Source organism: Dasypus novemcinctus, chromosome 3, assembly GCF_030445035.2.
Source record: "Dasypus novemcinctus isolate mDasNov1 chromosome 3, mDasNov1.1.hap2, whole genome shotgun sequence".
Lineage (NCBI taxonomy): Eukaryota > Metazoa > Chordata > Mammalia > Cingulata > Dasypodidae > Dasypus > Dasypus novemcinctus.
The window spans coordinates 49,317,165-49,331,236 of record NC_080675.1 but is presented as its reverse complement, the minus strand read 5'-3'; the positions used below and the strand labels follow the sequence as shown (position 1 = coordinate 49,331,236).

Sequence of the window (14,072 nt, the reverse complement as noted above, 5' to 3'; positions counted from 1 at the left end):
TTTCCATTTACATTGTTGAGACTCACTCTTTTCTTTTTCACTACCAGAAGATACGGCTCCAACTAAGGAACATGTCCTGGACAACTTGAGAATTCAAGCCCAGCCAGAACCCTGAGATACCAGACAAAATGCGACAGCCCAGGGAACATCATGGGATAATGTTTCACATTTTTGTTTTTTAAGGTTTCTACTACTTTGAAGTCCAAAATATCTGACAAATAATTGCAATTCAAAATCTGAATAAAATGCAGAAATGGAGGCGACTGCTACAACCACAATCTTTAATAATTTTTAAAAATCAACTAGTTTACCAAATTCAAATATTGGTTGAGGACCATGTAATTTATACTACATGTTGATGTTGACAGATGTCCAAATTCTGTTTTATGAAGATAATAATGACAAATTGAGTTCGCTTTACTGTAGCCTTGTTCTGAAAAATGATTTTCCTGCTGCAATATAAATCCACTAATAATAAATGAGCAAAGTGGTTGATCCTGTATGTGCCTTTAAGATCATAGTGCAAAAGAATTAAGCAAACACGGTAGCCAAGACTAAGACAAACATAACCTTTATTCTCTTTCAGTAATGGAGAGGATAGTGACTGGAACCATATTCAATAATTTATTCAGAATACCTTAAGTTTCATGGTCTTATTTAAAAGTTTATAGCAATACAAATGATTGTGAAAGTACATAGGGAAAAAAACATAGTATACTATCTTATCTAGCATAGAGGAGGGCTGGGAAATAAAATTTACTCTATATACATATAATAGCAATGTTTACATAGCTTAAAATCACTATATGCAGTTTAACTATACATTTGTATCATGTTCAGAACTTGGGAGGCCAACCCATTGTAATTACTAAAATTTGGGGGAATTTACCTATATAATGGGACAAAATCACAACTGTCTCAGAAGATTTGAGTCAGATGTCAGTGAGATTAGGCATAGATTATTAATTATTAAATTTCAAAGAACTAGAATAAAGTAAAATAAAATCAATGCAAACTTTTCAATACAATTCAATATTTCTTTGACACTAAAAAATAGGGCATGAATGAAGACAGTAGTACTGGAAAATAGCTGTAATAGAGAGCAGGTACTGGAGAATTTTGTCTGAAAGAATACTAAATGTGGTTTGCTTTCAGCAAATAAATTGGTTAAAATGATATCACTGGGTTTTAAAAAAAATTTAGTTCTTTTAAAGTTATTTTGCTCTGAAAGGAAGGTTTTTAACAAAATAGTCAATTGCTTCTTAGAATAATTTTATACCTATTAGCATGACTAGAGTTGTTAAATTTAAAATTACCTCAAAGTTTCAAATAATTCTTAAGATTCCAGTTTATATCTAAAACTATATTTTTTAGTATTCATTACTGGAAGCAAACATGCTTCCTCTGAGAACACAGATTAAAGGGAAGTTTTCTCTCAGAACTAAGGAAAAGGTATGAATAGAGCCCTTTTTCTCTAACCACATAACAAATTAGATGATAAAGAGGACTGACCCAGGAGTCAAGAGACACAGATAGGACTTTAGAGAAGACATTTCCCCTCTTAGATTCCTTCCAGCTATCGGATTCTGATTCTAGGGCTAAAAACATTCCCTCAGAGCTTAGAACGTGACCCTGAATTTTCAAGTTTCTACACAGTACCTGGTAAAGTTTTTTTTTTTTTTTTTAAACACTCAAATAGTTAGTGAATTAATTTGCCCTGCAAATCTGTATGCCAACTTGTTTTCCGGAAATAGCTATTTTCCATTCATCCTACAAATCATTAAGAGCTTCCTATATACAAGGGAGCATGCTAAAACAAACCTGCAAGATTGTGGTTGCTATGGCCCCTGGGAACTAACTACTACCTGAAAAACTCAAGTGACTGCTTTAACAGCTTCAGGCTAAGTAAGCATTCTACTCATTCCCTGGTTCAGAACAGTGATGCCCAAACTTGAGGGAATATAGGACTCTTCAGAGGAGCTTATTAAAATGCAGCTTCAAGGGTCTCATTCTAACCTGTGGATGAGTCACTGGGGATGGTGCCTCATTATCTACATTTTTTAACTCTAGTGACAAAAGCTCTAGACTCAGAGTCAGGAGCCAATATTGCTTGATCTCGAATGAGTCACTTAACATGCTTAAGTCTCAGTCTCTTCAAGGGTTGAGTACGTTTCTACTGTCCCTTCTACTCTGAAATGGGACCAAGAACTTATATTTCAAAGGATGTTACATTCTGGGGTACAAGCAAGCCATAGAATCTGGGAGGCTCCAATTCGGTGATGTTCCTCTCTCTGGCCCCCTCACTCACAAGAGGATAAGTGGCAGTGGGTGAGGGAGGAGGGCGAGACAGTCAGAGGAAGCTTGCGAGAGGGTTTTGGCAAAGAGCAGGAAAGGCCCTTTGAAATCAGGAATCACTCCTCGTCCTCGTCCTCCTCGCTCTGGTCCTGGTACCGAATGTAGACGACTAACATGACAAAGCCCGTGAGAATGCAGAGGGAGCCGACCACCAGGTAGGCGATGCCCAGGAAGGGATTCTTGCCACCCATCCACGAGATGCTGCTCAGGATAATGCGCTTGTGGCCGCCGAACGCGCGCACCGGGTAGTTGTAGGTGATATTGACGCGGTAGGCGCCCCGCGGCAGCCCCGCCGAGTAGTTGCCCTGGCGGATGCGCGCGTACAGCTTGCGGAACGTGGGCAGCGCCGCGGTGCGCATCCACACCACGAAGTCCTGGTTGATGAAGCCGGTGTTGTTGGGGTCGGGGCTGAGCTCGTAGACCGGCTCGTGCCAGTTGGGCGGGGGCGCGGTGCCGTGGAAGGCCAGCGCCAGGCTGCCGTTCACCAGCGGCGGGTTGCGGAACTTGATGTGGTAGTCGGTCCACCAAGCGATGCCCGTGCGGTCGAGCGGCACCTCGACGTAGGGCCCGCCGGGCCGGCGCTGGAGCCACAGCGAGAAGGAGTCGTTGAAGAGGCTGTTGGCGATGGCGCCGCAGGGCGCGATGGGCAGGCCGGCCGCGCTGCGCTGGTAGGGGGCGCACTCGTTGGCCGGGTGGCGCAGCGCGCTCTGCAGCCCGCTCAGCTGCGCGTCGTCGCGGGACACGCCGTAGCGCCGATTGTTTTGGTAGAAGTTGGAGAGCTCGTAGTAGAAGAACACGGGGCCCTGGAAGAGCTCGGGCAGCGTAAAGTACCAGGCGCACGAGCAGCTGGGCGGGGGCGCACGGCCCTGGCCGGCCTTGGCGCACGCCGAGCAGTTGCCGGTGCCCGGGCTGCCGGTGTAGTCGTACTCGAGCTCCTTGATGCCATTGGAGGTGTAGTAGAGGCCCAGCCCCAGCCCGATGAAGGCCAGGCCCGCGCAGAAGAAGAGCGGCAGCGCGATGCTGGCCGACAGCAGCGGCTGCCAGGCGGGGAGGCGCTGCTGCGTGAAGGCGGTGTTGTCCGGCTGGTGGACGCCCCGGGCCGTGGCGCTCCAGGTCATGGCGACCGCGGGGCAGGTGGAGGGTCGCCTGAGGTGGGACCGGCCGCGGGGCGCCTCTGGGTTCGCGCTGAGCGACTGGGGGACTAGTCCCAGGTTGGGTTTCTGGTCCACTCAGGTGAGTCCTTGCTCTGGCCCCGCCTCCCGCACAGGTGAGTCTTAGGATCAGGTTCTTCGGGGAGTGACCAGATTCCCTCAGTTTCGCTTTGGCCCAGGTGATCCGGGCCGGCTCCACCCCGGCGGTGTACCGGAACCGCGCCGCACTCCGCCCCTTCCGAGGTGAGTCGGGCGGGTGTTCCTTTCCTCACCTGGCCGACCCAGGATCGCATTTCCTTCTGTTCTAGTCCGGATGGACGCCAGCTCCTCCTTTCTGAAGTGAGTGGCGGCCCTAGGCTGTCTCTGAGTGGCTCTTACCTTGCTCAGGTACCACCTTCCCTTCCGCCTTCCAAGTGACTAGTGTGTCTGGGCCAGCCCTTCCCGAAATCGTTGGAGCTGCCGTCTCCAGCAGAAAGCATCCCTGAGCGACACCGTGGCCACTAAAGGCTTGAAGATTTCACGCTAATACTCTTTAATTTGGGGGTGGGGGTGGGGAGTGACTCTAGACCTTCTTATCTTTGTATGGACCCCTTTTTCACTTCAGCTTCCAGTCAAATCTTTAATGCCCAGGAAATTACACAATGGTAATGCTGGTTTGAATTCAGTGTCTGCGTTCAAATTCTGGCCTTTCTTTAAAAAGGGAAAAAAAATTTTCAGGCCTGATACCTCCATTTGACTGTCTAACTAAAAAAGACAGAAAATTTTCTAAAAAGAAAATCATCCTTAAATAAGGAGAATCAAAGACGGAAGAGGTCCAAATCCTTAAAATCTCTCTCTAGTTAGTAGAGAAGCCACACAAGGAGAAAAATGACCCGGACTAGATGTGATTTCTTTTTCTTTTCAGATTATTTGCATGGCTGGAGAGAGGCCTGATCCAGGGTCCCAGGAGACCAAGCTGTTTGGAATGTCTGGCCTAAGAGGGTGAACTACAAGAATTTATACCACCTACTGTAAAGATTAGCTTTGAACATGGCTTGGGATTTCGGCCTTTATCTCTGGGCTGATACAAGACACTTAAGGGGTATTGAGTAATTTTAACTTTGTGCTAAATCCTCCCAAGCCTGAGGTGTTCCAGCCTCTCCTTTGTTTCATTATTATTTAAATATTTATGTATTACACTTATGTGACTAGAATAATATATTGCATTCAGAAGATACTCAAAACCCATAGAAATTTGGAGATTTAAAATCCTTGTTTAATTATACAGCAGGGTTCTTTGGTTTTTGTTTTTGTATCTTCTAAGCATTCAGCCATATGCTAAGCAATGTAAAAGAGAGACAAGACCTTTTCTAAAAAGGATCCTTGACTCAAGGCTTTCTTATAGTGGACATATTATTTAGGAATAAGAAACAACCAAAATAACCAGTAGACAGCAAATGCCAAATGATAACTAAAATAAAAAAGTAATATTACTATTGTAATAATGGAAAATTCTTTTTCTTGAACATAATGAATGTAGGTCAGAAACTTTAGCTGCTAGAGACTACTAAGCAAGAGTCAAAAGACTCAAATTTCATTTCCTTCACTTCTTATTCTCCAAGAGAGGATATTCCAACATTTTCAACAAGTTCCTATAGTGTGATCCATTCTCCACTACATCCTTTTTTAATAAGCAAAAGGAAGAAATAGTTCTTTGTCATTATGGTTAAGTTCTACCCACCCCTACATTGGTGAATGGTCAAGTCTGCTTGACCATAAAATTGATCTCCTATGAGGAGTTTGGTTCTCAAAACTTTATCTATGAGACAAGATGGCAGGTTCACAGGATGAAAATAGGTGTGCCTAAAAGCAGATTTTAAAAGCAGTTTCTCTTCAGAACATCTCTTTTTATACCACCTGACAAGCATCTTGATTCACCATGGCAGTAGCAGCAGTAGAATTGGCAACAGCAAGCAGAACTATCTTGAAACATTTATTTCCAATCCAAAATAGAGCTTTATATTTTGTTTGTCACAAGTCTACATACTGTTCTCTTCCAGATGTCTATAAAATCACAAAGTAGAGCTTGCTTTGATGTCCAATGGCAAGACTATAATATGCTGCCATCCTTCTGTGGCTATACCATATGAACACACAAAACCTATCCCTCAACCAGATCCTGTGCATAACAATGAAAAACACAAGATCAAGTGCTGAAAACCAGATTAGAAGAAAAAGATGACCATCTTGAGCAAGAACCCATGATAGAACAACTGAGCAAATGCTCTTCACTACTAAACACCATTGGTATTCTCATGAAAAGTATTACAAATGTCACAGAAACATGAATCCTCCAATAGAGAGATGATTTTCAGATTCTGAGGAATCAAAGAGAAATGCCTCACTTACCATTTGAGAAAATGTAACCTGGTGTATTTACTAATATGTAATAAAATAGTAGTAAAATATCTTCACATATTAAAAAAAAACTTTATCTAGTAGATCTTAAGTCCCACAGCAGCCATCATCACCAGCCCCTAACATTATATGCCCTCTTAGACTGGAACATTTGCAGCTTTCTCTCCCTGGATAACCACAAGGCATCATTTTATTCATTTTGCTGAGATAACACCAAAATGTCCTAAAAGCCAGAAGAGGAAGTTATTTCAAGGTAGGGAATGGCCAACATGGTTAAATGCAGCTGAGAGTTCAAGTGATATTAAAAAAGGAGTCTTGGATTCAACTTTGGTCAGAAGAGTTTGGGTAATGGGGTGGGGAGTAATCAGATTGTAGTAGGTGAGGGAAAAGGGAAGTGGAGACAGCCAAAGTAGGGCAACTCTTTTAAATCAATTTTACTGAAATGTATTCATTAACCATACACTCCATCTAAAGTGTATAATCAGTGGCATTTGGTATAATCACAGAGCTGTGACATTTGTCTCTTCAATCAATATTAGAGCAGTTTCTTTACTCAAAAAAAGAAAAAGGCACAAATAAACAAAAAACCCTACCTCTTACTTTGTAGTCACCTCTCAATCTGTTTATCCTCCTGCCATACATAATTGCTAATCTATTCCCATCTCAATAATTTATTTGTATTTACATTTGTGTAGATGGTATCAAACAATATGTAGTACTGTTTGTTTGGTTTCTTTCCTTTAGCATACTCCCCCTCCCCATTCTTTTTTAGCCACTGATGGAAGGATGTTAATATATTACTATACACTACTGTTTGTTGTTTGCTTTGGTTGTATTTTTGCTCAAATATAACCCTGATATTAACATCTTGTAACATTAGCACACATTTGTTCTGTTTCAGAGAAAAACATTCTTATATATGCACTATTACCGTACTCATTTTTCACAAGGGTTCACTCTGCTATACAGTCCCATGTTTCCTTTGTAGCCCTCCTTCTGGTGATATACATGACCTGAGACTTTCCCTTTCAACCACTATCATGCCCATATATTAGCACTGCTAATTGCAAACACTATAATGTGCTTTCATCATTTCTATTCATTTCCAAAACATTTCCAAACAACATTAAAAAAAATTTTTTTTTTTTTACTATTTCTGCACAGATTAAACCTTGGCTTTCCATTCTCTAACCTCATTCATTTTCTGATGAATTATAGCCTAGCTATTAACTCCATGAGTTTGCTCATTATATTCAGTTTATAATAGTGAAATCATATATTTGTACTTTTGCTTCACTCAACATTATGTTCTTCAGGTTTATCCATGTTGTCATATGCTTCACAACTTCATTTCTTCTTACAGCTGAATAGTATTCCATTGTGTGTATATATAATAATTTGTTTATCCATTCATCAGTTGATGGACACCTGGGTTATTTCCATCTTTTGACAATTGTGAATAATGCCACTATGAATATCTGTGTGCAGATGTCTGTGTCTCTACTCTCAGTTCTGCTGGATATCTACCTAGTCATGGTGTTGCCGGGTCATATGGCAAGTCTATGTTCAACTTCCTTAGGAACTGCCAAGCAGTTCTCCAAGTGACTGTACAATGCATTCCCACCAACAATGAATAAGCATTCCTATCTTTCCACATCCTCTCCAACACTTGGAGTTTTCTGTTTTCTTAATAGTAGGTGTGACATGTTATCTCATTGTAGCTTTGATATGCATTTCCCTAAAAGCTAGTGATGTTGAACATTTTTTCATGTTTTTTTTTTTTGCCATTTGTATTTCTTCTTTAGAAAAATGTGTATTCAAATATTTTACCCATTTTTAAATGGGATCATTTGTCTTTTTATTGAAGACAACTCTTTTTAGAAATGTGCATAATGGTAGGAGAAAAGCAAGTGAAAACTAGAAGAGCATGTATCCTAAAGGAAAGATTTCTTTATAAATAAAAGAGAACTGTTCATTCTGAGGGAAAAAGTTAATAGTGTATTAGAGATCAAAGAGAGAGGGGTGAGATGGATGGTTCTAAGAAGCTGAGCAGGAGGGAGATGTTGGGGTCCAGAGAACAGATGCAGGGTTGTCTCACCTCTGAAACTGGAGGGCAAGGGGTAAGGATGGATGCAGAATGCAACTGGGCTTTAGATTCAGCTCAAGGGGAGAAAGTTTTCATTTAATAACTTTTTTCAGTGCAAAAAAAGGCAAAATCATTGACAAGGGCTGGAGGAGGGGAAGGCAAGCATGAGGATGTAAGGAAGGTGGATGGGTGGAGAGGAGGGAACTGGCCAGGGACACTTGAAGGGATGTTGGGTAACATCTAGGGGAGTCCTGCAACCCAGGCTGGGAGAAGTGTTCAGCATGTAGGGGTTTTCAGGGCAAGTTAATTGGATCAAGATATTTTGGTCCTTGTGCAGGAGGTTGCTAGAAGGAGGGAGGGGCCTTAATATTTAAGCTGAATGGGAAAGAAAATGAAGCCAAAAGGGTGGATCAGAAGAAAACAAAGGTCCAGGAGACTGGCAGTCCTGATGAATTACAGGGCTCTTAGATCATGTAAACTCTTTTGTCTCAGGAAAGAAACAAGTTCATTTTGAACAATTCTTTATTGCATCACTATTAAGAGCACTCAAAATGAAAGAAAAACAGCACCGATAATCCCAATAATTCTATGACTCACTTCATTATTCCATTTTATCTTCCAAATTTTAGCATATAGATATTTAACTTTTACTTGGTTGTCATTATGATAAAAATGCAATTTATTATCATTCTATTCAGATTACCTCTTTTTGGAATGAGATTTAGAATAAAAGAAATGTTGCCCATATTTTTTTGTGGTCTTCATAGTTTTTTAAAATGATTCCATAATTCATTGAATGGGTCTAACATATTTAATATTCTCCTACAGTGGGGCATGTAGATTGTTTCCAGTTTGCTTGTATTACAAATAATATGACAGTGGACATCTTTTTGCATTTAACTCTTTTAGGTCATTTTCTTAGGATAAATTTCTGAAAATGGGAAAAGGGCTTAAAAGTCAAAAGTCTTTAAATGTTTACTACCTTTACCAAAACTTTGCCAACAAATTATTAATCATAGAATAAATTTAGCCTATGCTTGTGAACTTTCAGAAACTAGTGGAAGTAGTATGGAATAGGGGAAATCAGTGCTGGCCTGGCATTATGGAAGTTCAAGCTCTATTCTAAAGTTTGTCAGGATATCTGTGGTCAAATTGCTGAACTCTCTGGTCTCATAATTTTTTATCCGTTTGAGTGCATTGTCCAGAATGATATTTAGCATCTCTTTCAATGCAAACATTTCTGTTTCTAGTCATCCCAAGACACCTTTCTTACACTAACTCATTCAATAACAATAATAGCTAGCATTTATTGAGTACCTGATGTGGCCCATCACACTGTAAGCATTTTATATGCATTTCTCATCTTATTCACACAACGAACCTAGGTGGTAGGTACGACGATTGTACCCATTAAACTGATGCCGAATCTAAGGCTTAAGCTAAGGAAATGGAGGCTGCCCAAGTTCTCAAAGCTAAGTGGGAGAAACAGCATTCAAAATACTCCAGTATTGTGCATTTTCAACCACTCTATTATAATGCCTTGCCAGAGTTCCTCTTAAAAGAACCCCAAAATTCCATAACCTTGAACAAGTTTTTAGTGTTGCAGGTCTTCCCTTATACCCCAAGGTTAAATGAATTCTGTTCTATTTATATATAGGCCCTGGGACATCTGAGTTGCCTTTATTTTTGTTTTGAAGCCAACTTTTGTTTAGTATGATTATTTCTCTTGCTAAAGTAAAAATAACTTCACTTGTCTGGCTGTAGTCCATTTTTGCATTTATTTCATTTAATTCATGACTGTTTATCTTACTGTAATAGAGCCTGGATTTTTAATTGGTGTTCCCTTATATAAGTTTATACTGCTCAAGATTTGTGCCTATTACTCTGCCCATGGGGCAACTTTTATTTAAAAAGAATCAAATTAAATTGCTTCATAAAATTACAGCATGTGTTCAGAAAAGTTTAAAAAAATTCACTATGCCTGGTCTTCATTTTTCATTAAGAGCTGTATTCAGCAGATTTCCTGTTTCAAAAATTATGGGGTGGTACCCCCTAGTGGAAGATAGAAATTTCGGTTAACTAGCCCTGTAAGCATGGAAGGTGCAAAAGGCAGACATGAATTCCCTAGGCTCTTTCCAGCAGTTTGTTGGTTCTTTGTCACTAACTTACTGAATAACACTGGAGGTCAAAGAGAGAATACACTATAAGCAGAGCTGAGTGGGTTGAGAGAGACGGGATGGTATAAAATGAAAAACAGGACAAGGATAGGTGACAGTGGGTCTTAAGTGGTATACAAGTTGGGTTATGGGACTGCCAGGTTAAAAGATAAACCAAGCCAGGATGGGATTGGACTTCAGCTGTGTGGATGGAGTCTGGTTGTAGGGCTGTGCTTGATGAACTAGCAGGAGAGAGAACCAAAATATGAGGAGGAGGGGACAAGTTGGGTAGCAGAGTTGAGATAGAAGGGAAGGAAGATCTCTGTCACTGCAAATAAGAAAGAGGGTTGAATCAAAACTGAATTTGACTATCCAATATGAAAGGAACGCATGAGAACACCAAGAGGAGTATCTGTGTAGCCAGCCAATCTGTCTGAAATTAGAGACCATCCCCCTCTGCTAAAACTCCTTGGTTTGGGGGGCTTCACTGAGGTCTGCAATATACATATTGCCTTTCCCTTTCTCACAGTGACAAAATCTGTTTGAAAGTTTAGGAATTGCTCACTTATGTATCAGGAGTAAACAATCAAATGTTTAAAAAATTTTTTTCAGAAGTTTATCAGATGGCTGTGGCCCAGGGTCTTTTGCCAAGCCCATTCCTTCATTTTCCTTCCATCCTGATTTCTTTTTTCTGCGCCATTTTCTTAAGCATAAGCTCTTACCTACCTTGTTCATTCTTCAAAATGCAATGGCTATGGTGTTTAAAGAAGTGTGTTGACAAGAGCATCATATACCTTTGCAAAGGATGGTTGTTGGCAGTTAACCTAGGACCCCATCCTTCCTTTTTCTGTAGGATGCAGCAGCTTTAATCAGAAAGTCCATGATTACTGCTTCCTGATCTCTGAGTTACTCTTTCCAAAATGTCTTCTTATACGTTGCTGAAAGTCACTGTGTACATGTCATTGAAACTGATTTTGCTGAGCTCTTACAAGGTGGTTCATCTATCGAAGGTGTCATGTTTGGTATCATTTACTTTTCAACCAAAAATTTATTACGTATTTTTCAATGCTAAGTCTTGCCTTCTATTTTTCTATTTCACTGCCATATTTGCAGTGGCTTTAGGTGAGTCTGTGGGCATTTTAGCCTGTGGTCTTGCCAGATCTTTGCAAATTACAATGTATATATGTCTATTTATTCAATATCTGTCATATAATATCTTTCTCCTGTAGTGCCTCTTACCAAAGCACAATTTCCTGCCTTTTTTTGTGAAAATAAAATTGTGTTTTATTGCAATATCAACAATGTGAATAAGGATTAACATATTATAAATTTTCTTTTTTCCTGTAAATGGACTATCTTCCTTATCAATCAGTGATAATTAATTTTTAACTTATGTGCATTTGTTAAGCTGTTAGAATTCTTTTATTGTTAAAATAAAATGCATTCAATTAAAAAAAAATGCAATGGCTACAGGAGTTCCCACAGAAATATTCACTTTAGAAATTGGGTGGGGGCAAGGGGGGTTGTATAAATGATACATCCTGTGGTTTATTGAATCATGTACCCAAAGACACATTCTTAATCATTTTAGTCCACATTCTGTGGGTGTGAACCCATTTATAATTACAACTCTTTGAAGATGTATGTCAGTTAAGGTGTGGGCTCATTTATGAATAGGACCTTCTAAGATCTTATTTACATATGTCCAAACTGAATCACTGTGGACCTTAATCTGTATCACTGGGGGCCTTATAAAAAGCAGAGGTCAAGAAAGCCCAGCAGGAGATCGAGGTTATCACCATGTGATGGGAGGCAGAGATGCAATCAAGGAACCCCAAGGACTGCGGCAAACCAGCATCAGCAGCAGGGAGAAAAAGTGGCCTTGCTGATGCCTTAATTTTGGACTTCCAGACTTCAAAACCATGAAGGCCCAAATAAATGCTTGTTGTTTAAGTCAACCCATTGTATGATATTTGTAACAGCAGGCTAGTAAACCTAAGACATATCCCAAGAAAGTGATTTTTTTTTTTTTTTGGATGATCACTTGGAGGTAAGACATTGAGAATATCCAGGGAAAATAAGATAAACTTTTCTTACTTAACAAAACCCCACAAACCTAACATAACTCAAAACCTGTAGATAAATGTGTAAGAATGGCATCTATTTTGAGAAATCCAAAGAAGAATGCTTTGCCAGAGACTAAAATACATTTAAACAAAAAATAACTGCTGAATTGGATCCTTTACTTAAAGTGAGAATGTTTTCAAGCAATTAATATGTGTCCACTATGCAACACATGGAATATACACATGGTGGCTTGGAGTTGTGTACCCCAGAAAAACAAGGACTTAATCGATTCCTGTGGGTGTGAAGTAATTGAAAAAGGAAACTTTTGATGTGGTTACTTCTTCAGTATGGCCCAACTGAATTCAGGATGAGTTTTAATCCTACTCCTGGAGGTGCTATAGAGAAGACCACAGTGAGAGAAGCCACAGAGAGTTGCCAGAAGCCGCACATCAGTGGAACCCAGAAAAGAAAGGAGAAGACACTGCCATGTGCATTGTCTTATGATGGAAAAACAAAGGAACCCCAAAGATTGTCAGCCAGACAGGAGATACTCACTCAGGAAGAAGCAAGCCTTCTAGCCTCTGAAAGTGTGAGCCAATAAATTCCTGTTCTCAAGCCAATCCATTGTATGGTATTTGATTTAGTAGCCAGGAAACAGTTATTTAACAGTGAAAACCTCAATGATGTTAACCATTCTTAACATTTTAGAGAATATGGCTTGTCTATTTGTACATTTCTAAAAATTTGAAATTGCACCGAACAGACCTTTGTAGTCTGTTTTCCCCACTGAAATTGACAATGAACATTTTTACTTGTCATTAAAGATTTTTATAAAAATAATGCAAAGTTGTTATAATATTCCTCTAGGCTCCTAGTATCATAATATGTTCATAACATTTGTGGCAATTTGAAACTTTCATGGACTCCAGAAAATCCTGTTCTTGGAGCTAGTCCATTGCTGGCTTGTAAGCCTATTGTAAGTAGAACCTCCTTTTGATTAAATTACTTCAGTTAAGAGCCTTTGTTTAGATTGCATGACCTAGGGTGGGTCTTAACCCTCTTACTGGAGTCCTTTATAAACAAGAATAAAAAGCTGAAGACACAGGAAAAAAAGCAACAGAAACAGAGAGGACCTCAAGCTAAGAGCAAGCTACTTTACACAGAAGTTGAAAGCAGCAAGACCTGGAGGAGAGGGGAGAGTTGAGCTGACGCTGCCATTGTGCTCTGTCTTGTACCTGATCACGGCTGCAGCTCAGTGAGAAAGCACCTCTGATGACGCCTTGATCTGGACATTTAGCCTCAGGACTGTCAGCTTTTATTCTAATAAATTCCCTTTGTAAAAGCCAACCCATTTCTGGTATATTGCTCCCAGCAACTTTTAGCAAACTAAAACAACATCCCACAACGATCAGCTCTACCATCATTTCTTCAACAAGTCCCCTATTTTTGGACATTTTGGCTGTTTCCAGTTGTAACCAATGTAAATAATGCAGCAGTGAATACTCTTAGAGATGAATTTTTTTTTATTAGTTAACATAAATTCCTATGGGGAAAATTGCCAGGTCATCAATTTTTCATATTTATCAAGCATGAAGTGGTCCCCCATAAGGATCCTCCATGAAGAGAGAAGGAGGACTCCTAGTCCATGATAGGCCACCAAAAAACTCTGGTCCCATGAGCCAAGATAAACTCCTGGCCTTCCTGAATTTCATGACGCATCTCTCTGTTTCTGCATTGTATGACTTTGTTCCCCAACTCCCCCCCCCCCCCCCCCCCCCGAAGATGGCTCCCTTATCTGTTTGCTCATTGGTTTTTGCTCATTATTTGTGCTCGTTATCTGCTCACTGTTTTCATTGTTGT

The 14,072-nt window shown here is 40.2% G+C and overlaps 1 protein-coding gene across 1 annotated transcript; it reads right to left on the bottom strand.

The window, feature by feature from the left end:
• Positions 1-555: 555 nt before the first annotated feature.
• On the bottom strand, positions 556-3,798 carry TMEM30B (transmembrane protein 30B). The gene has a single exon (XM_004471094.5). The coding sequence runs from the start codon at positions 3,471-3,473 to the stop codon at positions 2,412-2,414; it is 1,062 nt and encodes a 353-aa protein (XP_004471151.1). The 5' UTR covers positions 3,474-3,798; the 3' UTR covers positions 556-2,411.
• Positions 3,799-14,072: the final 10,274 nt, after the last annotated feature.

Excerpts from the sequence above, each read along its gene's own strand:
- TMEM30B (XM_004471094.5), bottom strand. The coding sequence starts at position 3,473 with ATGACCTGGAGCGCCACGGCCCGGGGCGTCCACCAGCCGGACAACACC.